The sequence below is a fragment of the Triturus cristatus genome, chromosome 11 (genome assembly GCF_964204655.1).
Source record: "Triturus cristatus chromosome 11, aTriCri1.1, whole genome shotgun sequence".
Lineage (NCBI taxonomy): Eukaryota > Metazoa > Chordata > Amphibia > Caudata > Salamandridae > Triturus > Triturus cristatus.
This window is the reverse complement of record NC_140594.1, coordinates 1107905287-1107926149: the sequence shown is the minus strand read 5'-3', so window position 1 is coordinate 1107926149 and position 20863 is coordinate 1107905287. Positions and strand designations below refer to the sequence as shown.

The following is a 20863-nucleotide window of genomic DNA, read 5'->3' as shown; positions in this document are numbered from 1 at the left end:
TGAGACCATTTGCTGGCTGAGTGTGTGCAACAAATGCTTTACACTGTCCTCTTATACTGCCTTACTGCTCGAACAAGCTACCACTTTAGAGACCAAGGTTCTATCTAGCTTTAACCTCTGCCAAACCTCTGGAGACTCTTGGACTCTATACACACTGTACCTCAATTTGGTGCAGTATTTATGGAGTCAGTTTCTTACACCCTAGATATAAGGCTCTTGGCTGGGGTGGCCAGCGTGCAGTTTCCCTTTGCAAGGGGCAGATAAAATGTTTTTTTGAAACTACATTCAGCTGCCATGTGTCTGATCTTCTCATAGTAACTCTCCTTTATTTGTGGAGTGCATTTTGCATGTGCATCTTTAACTGAGCCCAATTTCTGCTGCTACACATCTTTAATGTAAATGTGGACTGATTAATAGAGGAATAATTGTGAGGTAGGCCATAAAGACAACTGTGGCTCAGCTTCTCCATGGTTATCACAGTTTAATAGTGTTGCCCAAGAACTGTGTGGATGTAATTAAAGTTACCAGCTGTTATCTCTAATATTCAAATTTCTTTCTGGCTCTTTGCTTAAATGATATATTATTTTTAATTAGCCACAGGTTATCAGTTCAGCGCCTGAGAGAAAATCTTCAACTCCATCTGCCCCGCCTCCGACCACCGAGCTAGAAGAGACCCCGCGGCCCCGTCCAGAAGACACTGATGAGACCTGGGAGGAAAAAGAAGACAGCCTGCAGCCAGGAGACACAAAATACCAGTACATGTCAGGTAAGGATTCATGCTGTCTTCTGCATTGTGCTGGAAGGCAATGTCTGCATCAAGTGTTTTCCTGGGTCAGTAGTAGGTTCCTTTATGCTTGGTGGACACTGGCCTTAAAATGGTCTTAAAAGATGTTCACTTTATTCTAATATGTTCTGCTTGGATGCCATTGTTTAATTTATGCTAGACTTCAAGTCTGATATAATTGCTATTACTTGTATGTGCTTCAGCACTCCGATTCCTCCCCTCGCAGGTCTCCGCACTGGATTTGCAAAGTTGAAAGCGCTCTCCTGCACTGATAGGTAATGTCATAGATCAGACTGTACTCTAGGAGCTGTAAGGAAACCCCCCCCCCCCCCCCCCATATGTTCGGACCCTTAAAATTGTGCATGTTTATTGGCTTGTCCCCTAATGGAATAGCCTGACTTACTTGTAAGTCCTTGGTGTAAGAATTGCCTTTTTGTATGATTACCCCTACGTTTTTCAATTAATGCTGCTGGTTTTTCGACAGTGCACTGTGGCCTGTTAATCGGACCTCCGTGCCCTGACCCTAACGTCTATGGTGGAAGTGGCCAACTTGTCTTGAAGTCCCTAGTACCCAGGGCATGTAAGTTATAAGGGTACCCACAGGGCTTGCTGTAGTTATTGTGCCACCCTGTAGATGACCCAATTAAAATAAGATTCCCAGTCCACCTCGAGAGATTGGTAGAGCAGTTGTGCACTGCTAGCCTGACTTTACCATTGAAAAGCAATAGTGGTTGCCCAGTACATGTGTGTGTAAGTCACCCCTCTGGCAGGCCTACCAAGCCCTAAAGGCAGGTTGCAACATATCACGCAGTTAGGATGTTTTTTACTTGTCCTGACAGTAAAACATGTGAAACTGTTTTTTTTTTTGTAGGAAGTCTGTCGTCTTATTGGCGGGTGTGAGAAAGTGCCATCTTTCTTGCATGGTATGCCCCCACTTTTTTGCTGACTTGCTGATGTACTTTGAGTGTGCCCTGGGCTACTGCCAATCAGGTACCCAGGGCCTGTGTTACTTCCCTAAAAACTGCATAAAGCCTAAACCCAATTGGCATCTCTGGCCACATGTCAGCCCCTGGTAAATGGTACCCTAGGTACCCAGGGCCTTGTGACCAGAAAAGGCCCCAAAGGGTTGCAGCACTTATTGTGCCACCCTTACAGGCCCTGTACCCTGACACACACACACACACTGCCTTTGCAGGCTGAGTGTCTTGGTGCAGAACAAAACAGTCGACATGGCACGCATCCCTGTGTGCCATGCCCACAACACATACTGCCCTGGCATACTTCAGTTACCCCTCTAGCTGGGTGCCCTATGCCAGTGGTGTGTACAGGTGCATGATCCTTGTGCCCCTAAAGTATTCAAGTCCATTCCAGTGCCAAGAACAGATGCATACTGGTAAGTAGCATATTCGTTTTGGGCCATCCAGTTACCCACGGCTGTCATGCAGTCTTGGAATCCCCAGGGGATACAGTCTGTACTCTGTTGGATAGGAAAGATTTAAACAGCTTCCAGGTGGTGCCCTTGACTCCGATCTCCTTAAACCGGTCCATCAGAAGGCCGTGATGGACAGTATCAAAGGTCGCCGAGATGTCTAACATGATCATGGCTGCTTTTCCTCCCTGATCCAATATAATCCTGATTTCTTCAGTGGATTTGAGGAGTGCGGACTCTGTACTGTGTCACCTCTGGAATCCATATTGGGTGGGATCTACAACCTGTTGGACCGCCAGCCCTTTATGCCCTCATTTTGCAAGTCCACATTATCACGGACTAGGCTCATCTTCAAGACATCAGTCAAACGTGTTACACTCAGATGTCCACATTATTTTCTTAGGACTTCTATCTGTCCAGCTATTCGTCAAAGCTTTCACCCAGTGCATTCAGTGCATATCAGTCTGGATGAGAATAGACAACATAACCATGTAGTATTAGCACAAGCAGGGCGACACGCACTAGCCTCTGCTCTCCACACTGGTGCAGCACATTTGAGCAATTCATCTGATACATCGCCAAAGAGAGTACCTCCTGAGGGTGTACAGCGATTTAGCATACCTGCTCAGCAGTTTGTATCAACAAGTCCACTGCTTTCTACTGTGTGCAAAAGTTCCTGTTCGAGGCATATGAGCTGCAGATCACACACTGAGGATAAGATCGCCATCTGGTGTTGGGCTCGGATGATTGCAGGTTGTTGTTGTCTTCGGAAGAAGCCTTTGGTCACGAAGTTGGTGACTCCTCCCCTGGACAACAGTGCGCATGGGCATCCACTCCATCGTCAGATTGTTTTTTTCCGCCATTGGGTTCGGATGAACTTTTTTCCGCTCCAGCAGAAAACTTCTAGCAATCAATTTAACTCTTTAATCTTCATTCCATCGACTCGAAATCAACTCGGACCGGTTCCGGAAGCGGCTGATGGACAGGACACCCTTCAAAAAATGCCCCCAGTGTGGAGCGAAGTTCCCCCACAGTGACCACCACGAGGTTTGTAACCTCTGCCTGTCGCCGGAACACAACGAGTCCACCTGTCCAGCTTGTGCCGCTTTCCGTTCGAAGAAGACCCTCCGGGACCGAAGAGCTCGACGCCATATTATGGCCAAACCAGCTCCAGAACCGGAGGACATCTTTGCTCAAGATGTTCCCGAAGACGACACCGAAGATCTCGAGATCGTGTCCGAGGCCGACGATTCCGATGACCTCATCACTCCAGGGCAGCGTGTGAGTACCACCCCCCCCTGCCCCTGCCCCATCCAAAAAGACAGTGGTCAAGACTCCGCCAGCTGGGCCCAGTCGCGACCGGAAATCCTCTTCAGAAGCCCCGCCCTCGGGCCCGGCTCCGAAGACATCTAAGCCTGTAGGTGGCTCGGGCTCGAGCAAACCTCATGTGATTGTGCCTTTAACACCCTCGGCACCGAAACACTCACTATTGGCACCGAAACAGGCTTCGAGACCGAAATCTCCTTCGGCACTGAAACGTTCCTCGGCACCGAAGTCTCCACCGGCGCCGAAACGTTCTTCGACTTCGATGCCTAAAAGTCTCTCGGCACCGAAACATACATCGGCACCGAAAACTCCATCGACTCCGAAAAATCCATCGGAACTGAAACATTCTTCGGCACCGAAAACATCATCGGTACCGAAAACTACGTCCACACCAAAAACAGCTCATAAAGACCCGAAGCGGGCGTCGCCGCCACCACCTTCGGAGCCAGATGAACTTTTTCGACCAGATCCTACTCAAAAGCGGATCTACATCAATCCTAACACTGGACATGTGACTGCCATCCCATATAAAAAACGGAAGCTGGACACTACACCTCCCCCAGCTCCCATACGAAAAAAGGACTGTGCCACTTCACCACTTCGTCCTTCTTCTCCTGTTTTACCTTCTAACCCGTCCCCCCCTCCTCCTCCTGCTTCTCCTTTACCTTTACCTTTACCACCTCCCTATCATTCACCTCCTCCACAGGATGATAATGATGACTTAGGGGGAGGGGCGGACCCTGATTTATTTAATGATCCTGTTGATCCAACCGACCCGTTTACCTTTCCAGACACAGCACCGGTAGATGACTGGTCTTATCCAATGCCTGACATGCCTGACCCCACTACCTACCCCTCCAAGCCCTCCCCTCCTGATGACCACCTAGGGTTTGGCCAACTAATAAATAGGGCAGCAACGTTCCATGGTGTCACTATGCACACGGACCCCCTTGAGGAGGATTTTCTCCTCGATACCTTTGAGCAGTCACAAAAAACTGTTCATATACTTCCCATGATTAAAGGGGTTATAAAGCATGCCACTGACGTCTTTAAAGACCCTGTTCGAGCGAGGGTTCTCAACCCCCGCATCGAAAAAAAGTACCGACCAGCCCCGCAGGACCCTGCATACATTAAAGCCCAGCTCCCTTTAGACTCCTTGGTCGTATCAAATGCCAGGAAACGCGTTAACTCACAGACAACTGGAGAAACGCCCCCCCCCCCAGACAAGGAGTCTAAGCTTTTAGAGGCCTCAGGCAAACGAGTCGCCGCACAGGCGGCGAACCACTGGCGTATTGCCAATACCCAGGCCCTGTTAGCTCGGTATGACAGGGCACATTATGACCAACTTGAGGACCTTATGCAACATCTGCCTGAACCCTTTAAGTCCCAGGCCACTGACCTCATTCAAGAAGGCAAATTAATATCTAATGCCTCCATTAAATGCGCCTTAGATGCAGCAGACACCGCTTCTAGGGCGGTCAATACTAGCGTCCTACTCAGACGACATGCCTGGCTCCGTATTTCCGGTTTTAAACCGGAAGTTCAAACCGCAATTCTGGCTCAACCTTTCAACCAAGAGCAGTTATTTGGCCCTGCAGTAGATACTGCATTAGAAAAAATGAAGAAGGATAATGAAACTGCCAAGTCTATGGGAGCACTGCAGTCTCCTCAAAACCGGGGTTCCTTTCGTCGCTCCTTTTATGGAGGAGGCTCCAAAAACACATCAACTGAGACCACGTCCACCTTTAAAAATTCTGGACAAACATCCCCTAACAGAGGTTATTTCCGGGGAGGTTATAGGGGAAACAATAACAAAGGCCGAGGGCGGGGCAATAACAACAACACCCGCACCTCCCCAGCCACCAAACAGTGACTTGCCACCACTCCCCCCGGACCATTCCACTCGGGTCGGGGGGCGACTCCAACAATTCCTACCTGTCTGGACTTCCATCACCACAGACAGATGGGTAAGACAAATTATCCAGTCTGGCTACTGCCTCGAACTCATACAATCCCCCCCAAACATACCACCCAAACAACGCCCAATGTCCTCACATCATCTCTCTCTCCTCAAACAAGAAGTTCAATCCCTGTTACAAAAACAGGCGATAGAACCAGTCCCCCTTCAACATCAGGGAAAAGGGGTATATTCTCTATACTTCCTCATTCCCAAGAAGGACAAAACACTAAGACCCATACTGGACCTCAGACTACTAAACCAGTATATACATTCGGATCATTTTCATATGACCACTCTCCAACAAGTCCTCCCACTCCTACAACAGGGAGACTTCCTTGCCACATTAGACCTCAAGGACGCATACTTTCACATCCCTATGCATCCCGCTCACAGAAAATATCTACGATTTGTGGTAGATGGGCAACACTATCAATTTACAGTTCTCCCATTCGGAGTAACAACAGCACCCAGAGTGTTCACCAAGTGCTTAGCAGTCGTGGCAGCGCATCTCAGAAGACAACAGATCCATGTCTTCCCCTATCTGGACGATTGGCTCATAAAAGCCAATACATACCAAAAATGCGTTCTCCACACTCATCGCACGATTCAAACTCTCCACGATTTGGGATTCACTATCAACTACCCCAAATCCCACCTACAACCCTCCCACTTACATCAGTATCTAGGAGCAACCATAGATACATCCAAGGCCATTGCTTATCCCAGCACTGCCAGGATAGCCAGTATACAAAATCTCATCTCTCAGTTTCAAACTCATCCATCTCTTCCAGCAAGAGTGTTCATGCAACTCCTAGGCATGATGGCGTCATGCATCTCCATAGTCCCACACGCACGACTTCAAATGCGTCCCTTACAGGAATGTTTAGCACAACAGTGGAACCAAGCTCACGGACAACTTACCGATCTGGTGTTGGTGGACAGTCGCTCACTTCGCTCACTCAAATGGTGGAACACCATCAACCTGTCCAAAGGGCGACCGTTCTTAGAGCCTCTTCCACAAGTTGTGCTAACTACCGACGCATCTCTCACGGGGTGGGGAGCCCACCTCCTTCACCATACCACTCAGGGCAGATGTACCAGTCAACAAAAACTGCTCCACATCAACCACCTGGAACTCTTAGCAGTGTTCCTAGCACTAAAATCCTTTCAAGTTCACCTAAAGAACAAAACTGTCCTCATACGCACAGACAACATGACGACAATGTATTACATACAGAAACAGGGAGGGACACACTCTCCCCAACTGTCCCAACTGGCACAGCAAATCTGGAGATGGGCAATTCCCCAAAACATCTATCTGTTGGCAGAACATCTCCCAGGGATCCACAATCAAGTGGCCGACCTCCTAAGTCGCCACACACAGCAGATCCACGAATGGGAACTACACCCCAAGGTTCTACTCCCCTTCTTCCAAAAGTGGGGACAACCAGACATAGACCTGTTCGCCACTCCCGAAAACACAAAATGCCCAACCTTCGCCGCCAGGTTTCCACACCCACAGTCCAAGGGCAATGCCCTATGGATGAACTGGTCAGGCAGATTTGCGTACGCCTTTCCGCCTCTCCCACTAGTTCCATTTGTGGTACGCAAACTGAAACAACAGTCACTAACACTAATACTAGTGGCTCCCACTTGGGCACGTCAACCGTGGTTCACCACGCTTCTAGAACTATCCTTAGTTCCACATCAAAGGCTACGCCTCTCCCCGGATCTATTAACCCAGAACCATGGAGAAATCAGACACCCAGATCCTCAAACACTGAACCTAGCGATCTGGCTCCTGAGGTCTTAGAGTTCGGTTACCTCAATCTCCCTCCAGACTGTATGAATATCATAAAGGAGGCCAGACGCCCTACTACTAGAGCGTGTTATGCCGCTAAATGGAAACGAATTGCCATCTACTTTGCCTTATAATGACATACAGCCATTGGACGCTTCCATCCAAAACATCATTTGCTATCTACTACACTTGCAAAGATGCAATCTAGCGTATTCCTCTATACGTTTACACCTAGCAGCCTTGGCAGCCTACTTGCAAAATAGGCAACACCTGTCCCTTTTTAAGGTACCAGCCATCAAAGCGTTTATGGAAGGTCTCAAAAGAATCCTTCCCCCAAGATTGCCACCTGCACCACTGTGGAATCTCAATGTGGTTCTAACAAGACTCATGGGTCCCCCATTTGAACCTATGCACAAATGTGAATTACAATTCCTAACATGGAAGGTAGCTTTCCTTATCGCAATCACTTCCCTACGCAGAGTAAGTGAAATACAAGCCCTTACACTAGAGGAACCTTTCTTACAACTACACCGTAACAAAGTGGTTCTTAGGACAAACCCTAAATTTCTTCCAAAAGTGATTTCCCCTTTCCACCTTAACCAATCAGTAGAGCTACCGGTCTTTTTCCCAAACCCAGACTCCGTAGCTGAAAGGGCCCTACATACCTTAGATGTCAAAAGAGCCTTGCTTTATTACATCGACAGGACAAAACCCTTTCGAAAGACAAAACAACTCTTTGTTGCTTTCGCACCACCACATAAAGGCAACCCAATCTCCAAATCAGGTATAGCCCGGTGGATAGTTAAATGCATCCAAATATGCTACCTCAAGGCTAAACGTACACTTACAGTTCCCCCTAGGGCGCACTCCACGCGTAAAATAGGGGCTTCTATGGCCTTCTTAGGTAACATTCCCTTAGACATTTGCAAGGCAGCCACGTGGTCTACCACGCATACCTTCACTAAACACTATTGTGTTGATGTGCAGGCCAAACAACAGGCCTCCGTAGGCCAGGCTGTCCTAAAAACTTTATTTCAAGCTGCTGCAACGGATACAGGCGACCACCGCTAAGGGGAAGCACTGCTGTATAATCTATCCTCAGTGTGTGATCTGCAGCTCATATGCCTCGAACGGAATATGCTACTTACCAGTATGCATCTGTTCTTGGCATGTAGAGCTGCAGAGTCACACACGCCCGCCCGCCTCCCCGGGACCTGTATCTGTTCCAGCATCCGTCTTACTTAGACATTACACATGGACATCCTTTCTTTCATTTCTATACACTCCATCTTTTCCCATCATGGCGAAAAACAATCTGACGATGGAGTGGATGCCCATGCGCACTGTTGTCCAGGGGAGGAGTCACCAACCTCGTGACCAAAGGCTTCTTCCGAAGACAACAACAACCTGCAATCATCCGAGCCCAACACCAGATGGCGATCTTATCCTCAGTGTGTGACTCTGCAGCTCTACATGCCAAGAACAGATGCATACTGGTAAGTAGCATATTCCTTCTTGCAGATATGCTTAGCCAGTTCAAGGTGGGACTTGAAGAAAGGTTTTTAGGCTCTTTTAGAGTCCCTATTTTGAACAAATCTTTTAAAATGTATAGCCTTGCATGTAGTGATTATTATTTTTCTTAACAGAGCAATGGAAACCCTTGAATCCAGAGGAGAAGAAGAGTTACGACCGAGAGTTCCTCCTCGGCTTCCAGTACATCGTTGCTAGCTTGCAGAAACCAGAAGGGCTTCCCCAGATCAGCGATGTGGTGCTTGACAAGGTAGGCCTCCACTGTAATCTGCACCCTTTTATTAGACTGGGATTTTGCTGTTCGGCTATGTATTCGGTTGATTGTATTTGGGTAGCTTTCGGAGTGACCATTACCTTCGGAGAAAACTACTGGTTGCTTTTATCAGTTATAACCATTTTTATTGTCCATTTTTCAGTCCACATAGAATTTGATCATTGGCCCTGGAAAATAGTGTTGACATGCTAAAATTGTTGATGGGATAAAAGCACAAACCCAAAGGGGGGGGGACTCTGGTCTTTAGTGTCTCTGGAGCCGGGATGCACCTTCGGTTGGTCTGGTGTGGGGCTGATGTGGTAATGGGCCCTGGGCCTGCGGGTCAGAGGCACTCTGTTTCGGTTAGCCTGCAGAAAGAGGCTACAGGCAAGGACAGGGGGTGTAGGGAAGTGCCCCTTTTTGCATGGTTACTCACTTTTTGGCAGGTAACTGATGCGAACTTGACTGTCCCTTGGGCCCCTGCCAATCAGGTTCCCAGGGCCTGTGTTCTTTCGTAAACTGTACCTTTGTTACCACAATTGGCACCCCTTTGGGCCACGTCACGTGAAAGTCCTTTGTAAAAGGCACCCTGGTACCAAGGGCCTTGTGACAAGAGAGGACCTCTTTGGGCTGCAGCATGTATTGTGCCACCCTCAGACTCCCTCACCGTAACACCCATACACTGCCATGGTTTTGGTGCATAACTGAGTAGTCGACATGGCACACATCCCTGTATCGAGACTTGTGTTACCACTGCCAGTGGATAACGTCCCCAGGATGCATTCAAATATAATTTCAATAAAGTTCGAACAACTGTTTCTCGAATTTTTTGTTGCGTTTATTCAATTTTTTTTCTCTTCAACAATGATTGCATTCATCATGTTCGAGGCATGTGGGCTGCTGAATTCATATCTGTGCATAGATCGCGGCCTAGTATTGGGTCCGGATGATTGCACATTGTTGTCCTGGAAGAGTCTTCGAAGTATCACGAGATAGGTGGCTCCTCCCCTGGACTACAGTGCGCATGGGCATCCTCTCCATCCTTAGATTGTTTTTTTCCGCCATTGGGTTCGGATGTAACTATCTTAGCTCAACTTAGGAATACTCGGTTTTAGGCCAAAAGGCCTTTAGTTTTCGTCGGTACAGTTACCGTTCGGTGTCGACTACTAGCTTTAGTGCTCCGCACCCTCTTCCAACTTTCAGACCAGATTGGTCCGAACTTCGAAGCTCGATCGACGATGGAATCAAGGACTCCATTCAAGAGGTGTCCGTTATGCCACGTGAAGTACCCTCATATCGACGTCCACCCAGTCTGCAATAAATGTCTCTCGCCGGATCACGACTAATCGAAATGCATGGCCTGTGCTCGGTTCAGATCTAAGAAGACTCTGCAGAATCGACGGGCATTGAGGCTGGAAGCGCTGCAAGCAGCGCCTGCTCCCACCAACATATTCAGCACCGAGGACGAGGACGCCGAGAGCGTGGAAGAAGTAGTCTCTAGCCCCGCTTCAGAACATGATTCCCGATCGGACGACGACGAAGTGATCTTTCGACGTGAAGAAACCGTCGATGAGGTAGGAGACTTCGACGAGGCCTACGGGGCCGAAGAAGACAGCTCTCCTGGGGAGCTAGGCCAATCCGTCGAAACGGAGGCCGAAACTGTACGTCGTCATCAGGCTCCGGTCGAGGGATCGCCTTCGGGCCTTACCCAAGATCAACTACATGGTTCCTCGGCCCCACCTTCCGGTCCGGCCTCGAACACTCTGCAAGAGCCACTATTACCGAAGACGACCGGGTTATTAAACCCGAAACCAGCCATCGCTCCAGTCCCTTCAAAAACGAAAGTGAAACTGGTGGTGGTCGGATCGAAGGCGTCGAAACCATCCACTGCTCCGACGCCGAAAAAAGTCGTCGCCTCCGACCGCGTACAAAGAGACTTCGGCGCCGAGCTCACCGCAGCGGATGCGGTTGACACCCAGAAAAATCACGCCCTCGGTCACCGCAAGGCACCAAGACCTTCTGCGCCATCGAAAGCCGTAACCTCCGCAGTCAAAATGGCCGCCCCGGCTACGTCAACGCCTAGCGCACTGGCGCTGACTAAGTCCTCGACTACGTCGACTGTCGATACATCCCTTCAGACCAGTGACCCCTTTCCGACAAACGTCGAGGCTGGCCTCGACGTCTACTACGAAGGTGCCCATCAAACCACCATCTGCGTTCACTGTGCAGCAGGTGTCCGCGTCTTTGCAACGCATCCGTGGCCGGGCGACCCTCCACTCTATCTCAGGTCCCGACACAACCAAACCCTGTAAAGTGCACTCGGAGCCCACCAACATTACGTTTGGGCTGCCACCTGCATCGGCACCGAAACTATTTCAAATTCGGACACGTGTCCTCCACACACAGTCCACCACCTCCGGCCTTACAGAACAAGACTCTTCGGGGCCACAATTTATCGACGCCGACACTGGCAGGTTAATGCTCCACAAGCGCAAAATAACGCCAGTTAGGGAAGAGGAGCCCTACAAAATTCCTCTTAAACGCAAACTGCCAGCGGAGCAGGAACCAGTGCTCCAAGAACACTTCCAACCCTTCCATCCAGATCCGCAGTCTTTTTCTCCTACCCCTTCCGAATCGGACGCAATACAGGACTATGGCGGGGACGATACCATCTACCCTGGGGACGTAGATCCTGATGAGCACCTACAAGACCCGGATCAGGCATGGGATGACCCCACAGACCAAAGTGTCGCGCCACATACTCAAGATGCGCAACTCTATAACGTGAAAACGTCTCCTACAGAGGACACAGCTGCATTTAATGCCCTCATCGAACGGGCTGCTGCTCATCATGGGGTGGAACTCCATTCTGATGCCATTGAGGAAGACTTCCTGCTTGACACTTTTGCATCTTCAGAAAGAACTGTCAAAACTCTGCCCATGTTAAAAGGGGTTCTCAAACCTGCCAAAGACATTTTCAAGGACACCACAAGAGCCCGGGTGTTAAATCCCCGGATTGAAATAAAATACAAGCCTGCACCCGGTGACCCTAAATACATTAGGGGTCAGTTGCCATTAGACTCCATGGTGGTTGCCAATGCTCGCAAAAGAGCCCACTCACAAACGACTGGTGATGCTCCTCCCCCAGACAAGGAGTCAAAAGTACTAGAAACATCGGGCAAACGCATTGCAGCGCAAGCAGCGAACATCCTACGCATTGCCAATACACAGGCACTCCTGGCACGTTATGACAGGTCACATTACGACACGCTGGAGTCACTGCTCCAACATCTACCAGATGAGTATAAAGAGTCAGCGGAGCTACTCATTAGAGAAGGACAACTCCTCACTAATGCATCCATAAAATGCGCCCTTGACGCAGCTGACACAGCGGCTAGGGCAATAAACACAAGCGTCATGCTACGACGCCATGCCTGGTTACGCATCTCAGGCTTCAAACCCGAGATCCAAAACAATATCCTGAACTTACCAGTTAACACAGAATTCTTATTTGGCCCAGACGTTGACACTACCCTAGAAAAAATAAAGAAAGACACTGACACTGCAAAATCAATAAGGGCTCTGCAAACACAGCAATTTCGTAGTGGCTCCTTTCGTCGCACCGGAAATAGGGGAACAACAAGGGGTCAAGTCACAACAGCAGTATGCTAAAAGTGGCGCTCAAAGCACCTATGACAAAAACAGGGGTGGATATCGTGGATCCAGCACCAAGGGCAGGGGACCTGGTTATGGCAACACCAGGTCCTCTCCAAAGAACAAACAGTGACGCCCTCTCCTTACCCCCCGACCACTTAACACCTGTCGGGGGACGACTCCAGCTGTTCCTGTCCGCGTGGAAGAACATCACCACAGACAGGTCGGTCAGGGACATCATCCAGCACGGGTACTGTCTAGAACTAACTTCCACTCCACCCAACATACCACCAAAGCACCGTCCTATGTCAGCCGAACACTTAGATTTACTCCAGCAGGAAGTGCTTGCTATGCTCGCAAAAGGGGCAATAGAAGTAGTGCCCATCGACCAGCAGGGCACAGGGGTGTACTCTGTACTTCTTAATCCCCAAAATGACGGCTCGCTCAGACCTATTCTAGACCTGCGATCCTTAAACCTATATATTCTGTCAGAGCATTTCCATATGCTCACCCTCCAGCAGGTTCTCCCACTAATCAGTCAGGGGGATTTCCTAGCCACGCTAGACCTGAAGGATGCATACTTCCACATACCCATACACCCTTCACACAGGAAATACCTCAGATTCACTATTCAAGCGAATCACTATCAGTTCAAAGTTCTCCCCTTCGGAGTAACAACAGCACCCAGGGTATTTACCAAGTGCCTGGCAACAGTGGCTGCGCATCTGCGAAGACAAAACATTCACGTCTTCCCCCTATCTGGACGACTGGCTAGTTCAGGCAAGTCAGCACAACAATGTGCCACCCACATGTCCCACACCATTCACCTTCTTCACAATCTGGGATTCTCACTAAATTACCCAAAATCAAGTCTCCAACCTGCGCACGTACAACAGTACTTAGGCGCAACGATCAACACTCTGGCGGCCACAGCTCAGCCAACTTTAGTGAGAATCAACAGCTGATCTCAAAATTCAAACCTCAACACTCCCTTCCTGCGCGAGTGTTCATGCAGTTGATAGGCATGATGGCCTCCTGCATTTTTCATAGTCCCGCACGCAAGACTACATATGCGCCCGCTTCAGGAGTGCTTAGCACGTCAATGGAATCCGGCTCACGGGCAATTAAAAGACCTAGTGTTGGTGAGCGGTCGGGCATACAACTCTCTGCATTGGTGGAATCCACAAAACTTTTGCAAGGGCCGACCGTTCCAAGAGCCTGTTCCACAAATCATACTAACAGCGGACGCGTCTCTCCAGGGATGGGGAGCTCATGTACTCAATTACACAGTGCAGGGACTATGGACGACACAACAAAAGAAGATGCACATCAACCTTCTGGAACTGATGGCAATCTTCCTAGCCATGAAGGCATTCAAAGTACACCTGTGCAACAAAGTCGTGTTGATCCGGACGGACAACATGACTGCCATGTACTACATACACAAGCAGGGAGGAACACACTCTCCACAGTTGTCTCATCTGGCTCAGAGCATGTAGAAGTGGGCCATTCAGAGGAACATATTCCTCATGGCAGAACACCTCCCAGGCAAGGACAACCAGATGGCGGATCTGCTCAGCAGACACAGCCACCACATGCACGAGTGGGAGCTACATCCGTCAGTTCTCCAACCGTACTTCCAACAGTGGTGTCATCCAGAGATAGACCTATTCGCCACAGAAGAAACCGCAAAATGCCAAAGCTTGGCCGCCAGGTTCCCACACCCACAGTCGCAGGGCAATGCGATATGGATGAACTGGTCTGGCAGATTTGCGTACGCTTTTCCCCCAGCACCATTAATACCGCTGGTGGCGCTCAAACTAAGGCAACACTCACTGACCCTTATCCTGGTTGCTCCAACGTGGGCACGCCAGCCGTGGTACACCACCTTCCTGGAACTTTCCGTGGTGCCTCATCAACGACTGCGGATAAAACCAGCATTTTTAACGCAGAACCATGGCGAAATTTAACACCCAGATCCCCAGCAACTGAACCTGGCGATCTGGCTCCTGAGGTCTTAGAATTTGGCTACTTAAACTTACCACCTGACTGTATGACTATCATCAAAGAAGCCAGGAGACCCACTACTAGAGCCTGCTATGCGGCCAAATGGAAAAGGTTTGTCATTTACTGCAACAACAATGACATTAACCCACTGGACGCATCTATTCAAAACATTATATGCTACCTCTTACACCTATACCACTGTAATCTGGCCTACAACTCAATACGCATCCATTTGACCGCAATAGCAGCCTACCTCCAAAACAGGCAGCACCTCGCCTTATTCAAGGTACCTGCCATCAAAGCTTTCTTGGAGGGACTCAAACGAGTAATTCCCCCAAGACACCCACCAGCACCCGTGTGGAACCTTAACTTGGTCCTCACCAGACTGATGGATCCGCCCTTTGAACCTCTCCATTCATGTGAAATTCAATTCCTCACCTGGAAAGTGGCTTTCCTGGTGGCCGTCACTTCCTCGAGGAGAGTTAGTGAACTCCAGGCACTAACCATTCAAGAGCCATTCATTCAGGTCCACGCAAACAGGGTTGTCCTACGCACCAACCCCAAGTTCATGCCCATAGTCATATCACAGTTCCACATTAATCAAACTATCGAACTACCCGTTTTCTTCCAAAATCCGCAAAATGTCGCGGAACAAATGCTCCATACACTAGATGTAAAGCGGGCTCGCATGTACTATATTGACAGGACAAAGGATTTTAGAAAAACTAAACTCTTCGTTGCCTTCTCTCCACAACACAAAGGCAACGCCATTTCCAAAGCAGGAATAGCCAGATGGATCGTTAAATGCATTCAGATTTGCTATCACAAAGCTAAACGCACATTAACGATTCCCCCACAAGCCCACTCAACACGTAAGTTAGGGGCGTCCATGGCTTTCCTTGGAAACATTCCTTTACAAGAAATATGTAGAGCAGCCACATGGTCCACTATACATACATTTAGCAAACACTACTGCGTAGATGTACACTCAAAACAGCAGGCAGCTGTATGACAGGCTGTTCTCAAAACTCTTTTCCAGACTGCTGCAGCTGGCACAGGTAGCCGCCGCTAGGGGAGGTACTGCTATATATTCCATGCACAGATATGAATTCAGCAGCCCACATGCCTCGAACTGATTATGCTACTTACCAGTATGCATCTGTTCTTGGCATGTAGGGCTGCTGACATTCATATCGCCCACCCTCCTCCCCGGCGCCTGTCGTGGCTGCAGCACTCAGTATTTTCTGTATAGCATGGCCATCACTTACTGTATCTACTCCATCACTGCCACAATGGCGAAAAACAATCTGAGGATGGAGAGGATGCCCATGCGCACTGTAGTCCAGGGGAGGAGCCACCTATCTCGTCATAGTTCGAAGACTCTTCCAGGACAACAATGTGCAATCATCCGGACCCAACACTAGGCGGCGATCTATGCACAGATATGAATGTCAGCAGCCCTACATGCCAAGAACAGATGCATACTGGTAAGTAGCATAATCATTATCTGAAATAATGCGCCCAATGCATGGAATAAAAACATGCAATTCCAGAAACTTGGTTTCACGATTTTGGAGCTCTTTTTTGTTCAAGGAAACTTGTTCGAGTCACATACATGATCATACATATGATCTTGTTCGTGGCATATGAGCTGCAGATCTGTGCATAGATTGCCATCCTGTGTTTGGCCTGGATAGTGCAGTGGTTTTTCTCTTGGAAAGTCTTTGGAAGTCACAAGGTATGTGACTCCTCCTTTGGATCATATTGCGCATGGGCTTCGGCTCCATCCTCAGATTGTTTTTTTTTTTTCTGCCATTGGGCTTGGATGTGTTCACGCTCCAGTTCGGAACCGTTCCAGTTTTCTTGTTCGGCGCGCAATCCTCCGCCCTTCGACGGTATTGTCTCGATTGCGTTCTCCACACTCGACGCGACTCAACAATTGAAGTCTTCGATTATGGTCGTTGACGAAGGCCTTCCGGCCTACCTGGGCTCCGGTCCTGGCTGATGGAAAGGACGCCATTTAAAAAGTGTCCTCAATGTGGGTCGAAGTTTCCCCACACAGATCTCCATGAGGTGTGCAACCTCTGCCTCTCTCCAGAACACGAGGCAAGGGACTGTCCATCTTGCGCCTCCTTCCGATCGAAGATGAAGCTCCGGGACCGACGAGCATGGAGAACAATGGCTCAATCGTCGACTTCGATCCCTGACGACATCTTCGAAGAAGGCGTCGATGTTCCGGAACGACAGTACACCGAAGAGAGCCTAGTCAGCGCCTCCGAAGCTGACGACTCCGATGTCGGACATCACTCCGGCACGGAGGGGCGTGAGTACAGACGTCGACCCGACCCTAAACCCCCCTCCACGCCATTGAAAAAGGCTTCGGTCACATCTTCGGGCCTAGGTATGCACCAAAAGACTGCTTCCCATACCTCGCTTCCTGGCCCGGTTAAGAAGCCCATCAAGCCTTTAGGCAGTTCGGGCTCGAGCCAGCCTACCCTCTGTGCCGTAAAAAATCTCGACACCGAAAAAGAAAACACCCTTTTCCTCGTCCGCACCGAGCTTGACACTGACGCACTCTGCACCAAAGACTGGCACCGGCTCCTCGGCACCGATAACCTCCTCGGAGCCGAGCAAGAAGCCGAAAAGCCTAGACTCCCAAACCTGGAAGCCAAAACCCACCTCGGAACCGAGGAAGTCAAAAGACACTTCTAAACCCCAAACCAAGAACACGTGCCGAATCAACGCCTAAAAACCCACAGCTCCAACGCCATCGGCACCGAAGGATCTGCCCCTTACAGAGGAACTGTTTCGACCCGAACCTTACCAAAAAACCCTCAAAGGATCCAAAGACTGGGCATTTGACACTTAGCACCAGAAAAAGATCACTGGACAAGCCTGCACCAGCTCCACCACCAAAAAGTAGAGACCTTGCCACTTCCCCTTTGAGGATTCCTTCACCTCCTCCTCCTCCTCCATCATTCTCCTACACCATCTCCAGATGATGATGATGATGATTACATCTACTACACAAGTAATGGGGCAGACAACCAACCAACAGGGAACCCTACTCCTACAGGCTCCCCAGACCCATGGGACGACTACAACATCCCACACGTCCCGCAGGACAATCTTTACCCTTCTAGACCCCCCCTCGCCCCTCCCAGGACACGATGGGCTTTAACCAGCTACTCCATGGGGCTGCCCACTACCACGGGGTTGATCTCCACACAGACCCCGTAGAGGAGGATTTCCTCTTAGATACATTTGACACTGCACATAGGTCCACCTCAATTCTGCTCATGCTTAAGAGGGTTATTAAGCACGCACCAGAGGTCTTTTAAGACCCGGTTAGGGCCAGGGTCATTAATCCTCGCATTGAGAAAAAATATAAAGCCGCCCCAACAGATCCAACCTACATTAAAGGCCCCGCACCACTAGACTCTCTGGTAGTCTCCAATGCGAGGAAACGTGCCAATTCCCAGGCATGAGGTGAGGCTCCACCGCCAGATAAGGAGTCTAATCTCCTGGACGCCTCTGGCAAGCGGACAGCGTCCCAAGCGCCCAATATATGGCGCATTTTTAACACCCAAGCTCTCCTAGCCAGATATGACAGGGCACATTATGATGAGCTGGAGTCAATAATGCAACACCTCCCTGACCAATCTAAACATAGAGCCAACAAACTAATTCAGGAGGGTAAAACTATCACTAATACCTCCATCCGTTGTGTTGATGTGAGAAAGTGGCTCTGTATATACTGTTCCTTAATAGGTACAGGGTGTACAGAGTCCACAGACCCCAAGGGTTTAACAGAGGTTAAAGTTAGATATAATCTTACTCTCTAAAGTGGTAGCCTGGTCGAGCAGTAAGGCAGTGTTCGAGGCATGTGGGCTGCTGAATTCATATCTGTGCATAGATCTCCGCCTAGTGTTGGGTCCGGATGATTGCATATTGTTGTCCTGGAAGAGTCTTCGAAGTATCACGAGATAGGTGGCTCCTCCCCTGGACTACAGTGCGCATGGGCATCCCCTCCATCCTTAGATTGTTTTTTTCCGCCATTGGATTTGGATGTCCTAATCTGAGCTCTTGGAGTATTTAGGCCTTTATTCGTCGGTATTGTTTTCATTCGGCGCCGAGTAGTTCCATCGAAGTTAGCCATTTGCCCTTCGACGTCCGAGGCCCGATCAAGATAGACGATGGAATCAAAAACATCGAATAGCCCCTTCAAGCGTTTCCCTCTTTGCAACGCTAAGTATGCTCGCTTCGACGTGCACCCAGTGTGCAACAAGTGCCTCTCTCCAAACCACGACGAAGCCACCTGCATGGCGTGCTCCAGGTTTCGATCGAAGAAGACCCTTCGCATTCGTCGAGCAGCTCGGCTCGAGGCGCAGAAAGCTGCGCCGCACCCGGACAACATCTTCGGGACCGAAGATGAGGAGGTCGTGGACCTTGAAGTTAAGGGAGAGATGTCGGATCCGGTGTCGGAGCGTGAATCAGACTATGATGCCGAAGACTAACATATAATAGATGAAGAGGAGGATGACTTTGTCGTACAGGTAGGAGACGACGAAGAGGCCCTTGGGGCCGAGGAGGATGGCTCAGAAAATGAGCTAGGCCCTCAGGTCGCCACAGGGCCGAAGGAGGCACTCGATAAGGCTCAGGTCGCGGGATCGCCGCAAGGCCTTACCCAAGATCATTCCTCTCGTTCTTCCGCCCTGCATAAACGCCCGGCGTCGAACTATCCTAAGGAGCCATCGGTATCCAAAGCGCCATCACTCGATCAACGAGAATCTAAACTGAAGGTAACTGCATCGAAACCGAAAGTAAGAGTCTCTCCACGGCGACAAGGCCTCGAAGCCCTCTGAGCCGAAGACACAAAAGACGGCTGTCGACGCCAAGAGGTCATGCGGACGTTGAGCCAAGGGCGGCGCCAAAACTCAAAGCCAAGGTCGCCGACCCCAAAGTATCGGCGCCAAAGAGCGTCAACACAGATATGGAGGGCGGCCATCGAGAGCCAACCCATCCCACTATTCCGGTCCAGAAGACGTCATCTGGTACGGGGCTTGATGCCACAACGAAGGCGTCGAAGGACCGTGTCCAATCCACGACGCCATCGCCCTTTGTCAAGCAGAAGGTGTCGGAGTCGTTATTACGCATCCACGACAAGGCTTCCACAACTGGTGCGAAGACAGCCCCGCAGCCGAAAACGGTCAGCGCGGTTCACATCGCGTCGACGCATATAAAGTTCGGCCTCCCACCAGCGGTGCGACCGAAAATGTTCGACGCAAAGAAGGGTCTCGACCCGCAAAAAGCTCTCGACCCGGAGAAAACTGTCGATGCACCAACAGGAATACAGATAGGACAGAGACCTGTTGCAGTGCCTCACGACGATGAGGTTCCAAGGCAGTTTATCGACGCCACCACTGGTAGACTTTCCATATACAAACGGAAAATCGTAATAGAGACACCAATGGAGCCATACAAGATTCCATTAAAAAAGAAGAGAACCACATCACCAGTTCTGGTGGAACATATTCAATTTGGCACCCCAGAAACTCAGCCATTCTCGCCCACACACTCTGATACGGATGCTGGAGATGATGGTGATGCTGAGGGCACTTATCCTGTGGATACTGACCCTAAGGACCAAAACCAACCTTGGGTGGACAATATGGATGCAGGGGACACACATACTGCTCCGGACACACAGGCATATGTGGCGAAAACATCTCCTACAGAGGACACTGCTGCTTTCAATGCCTTAATTGAAATCATGACGTACAGCTCCACACTGATCCTATTGAGGACGGCTTTCTAATGGATACCTTTTACTTCAGAAAGATCTGTGAAAACTCTGCCCATGCTGTAGGGGGTCCTAAAACAGGCTAATGACATTTTTAAGGAGACCACTAGGGCGAGAGTCCATAACCCTAGAATAGAAAAAAAATATAGGCCAGCTCCAGTGGACCCTGCCTACATAAGAGGACAATTGCCTTTAGACTCATTGGTCGTTTCCAATGCTCGGAAGAGAGCCAACTCGCAGACAGCTGGTGATGCTCCTCCCCCCGACAAGGAGTCTAAGTTCTTGGAAACATCGGGAAAGAGGGTTGCTGCACAGG

General features: G+C 49.7%; 1 protein-coding gene across 13 annotated transcripts in view; it reads left to right on the top strand.

Moving 5' to 3' along the window:
* Nucleotides 1-20863, top strand: part of LOC146786091 (eukaryotic translation initiation factor 4 gamma 1-like) — a 1219153-nt gene that overhangs the window by 694184 nt on the left and 504106 nt on the right. For all 13 annotated transcript variants that reach the window (XM_085635575.1, XM_085635572.1, XM_085635570.1 and 10 more), the window contains 2 exons: nucleotides 595-766; nucleotides 8947-9080. In XM_085635575.1, the coding sequence (XP_085491701.1) occupies nucleotides 595-766; nucleotides 8947-9080 (306 nt within the window). The remainder of the gene's footprint in view (nucleotides 1-594; nucleotides 767-8946; nucleotides 9081-20863) is intronic.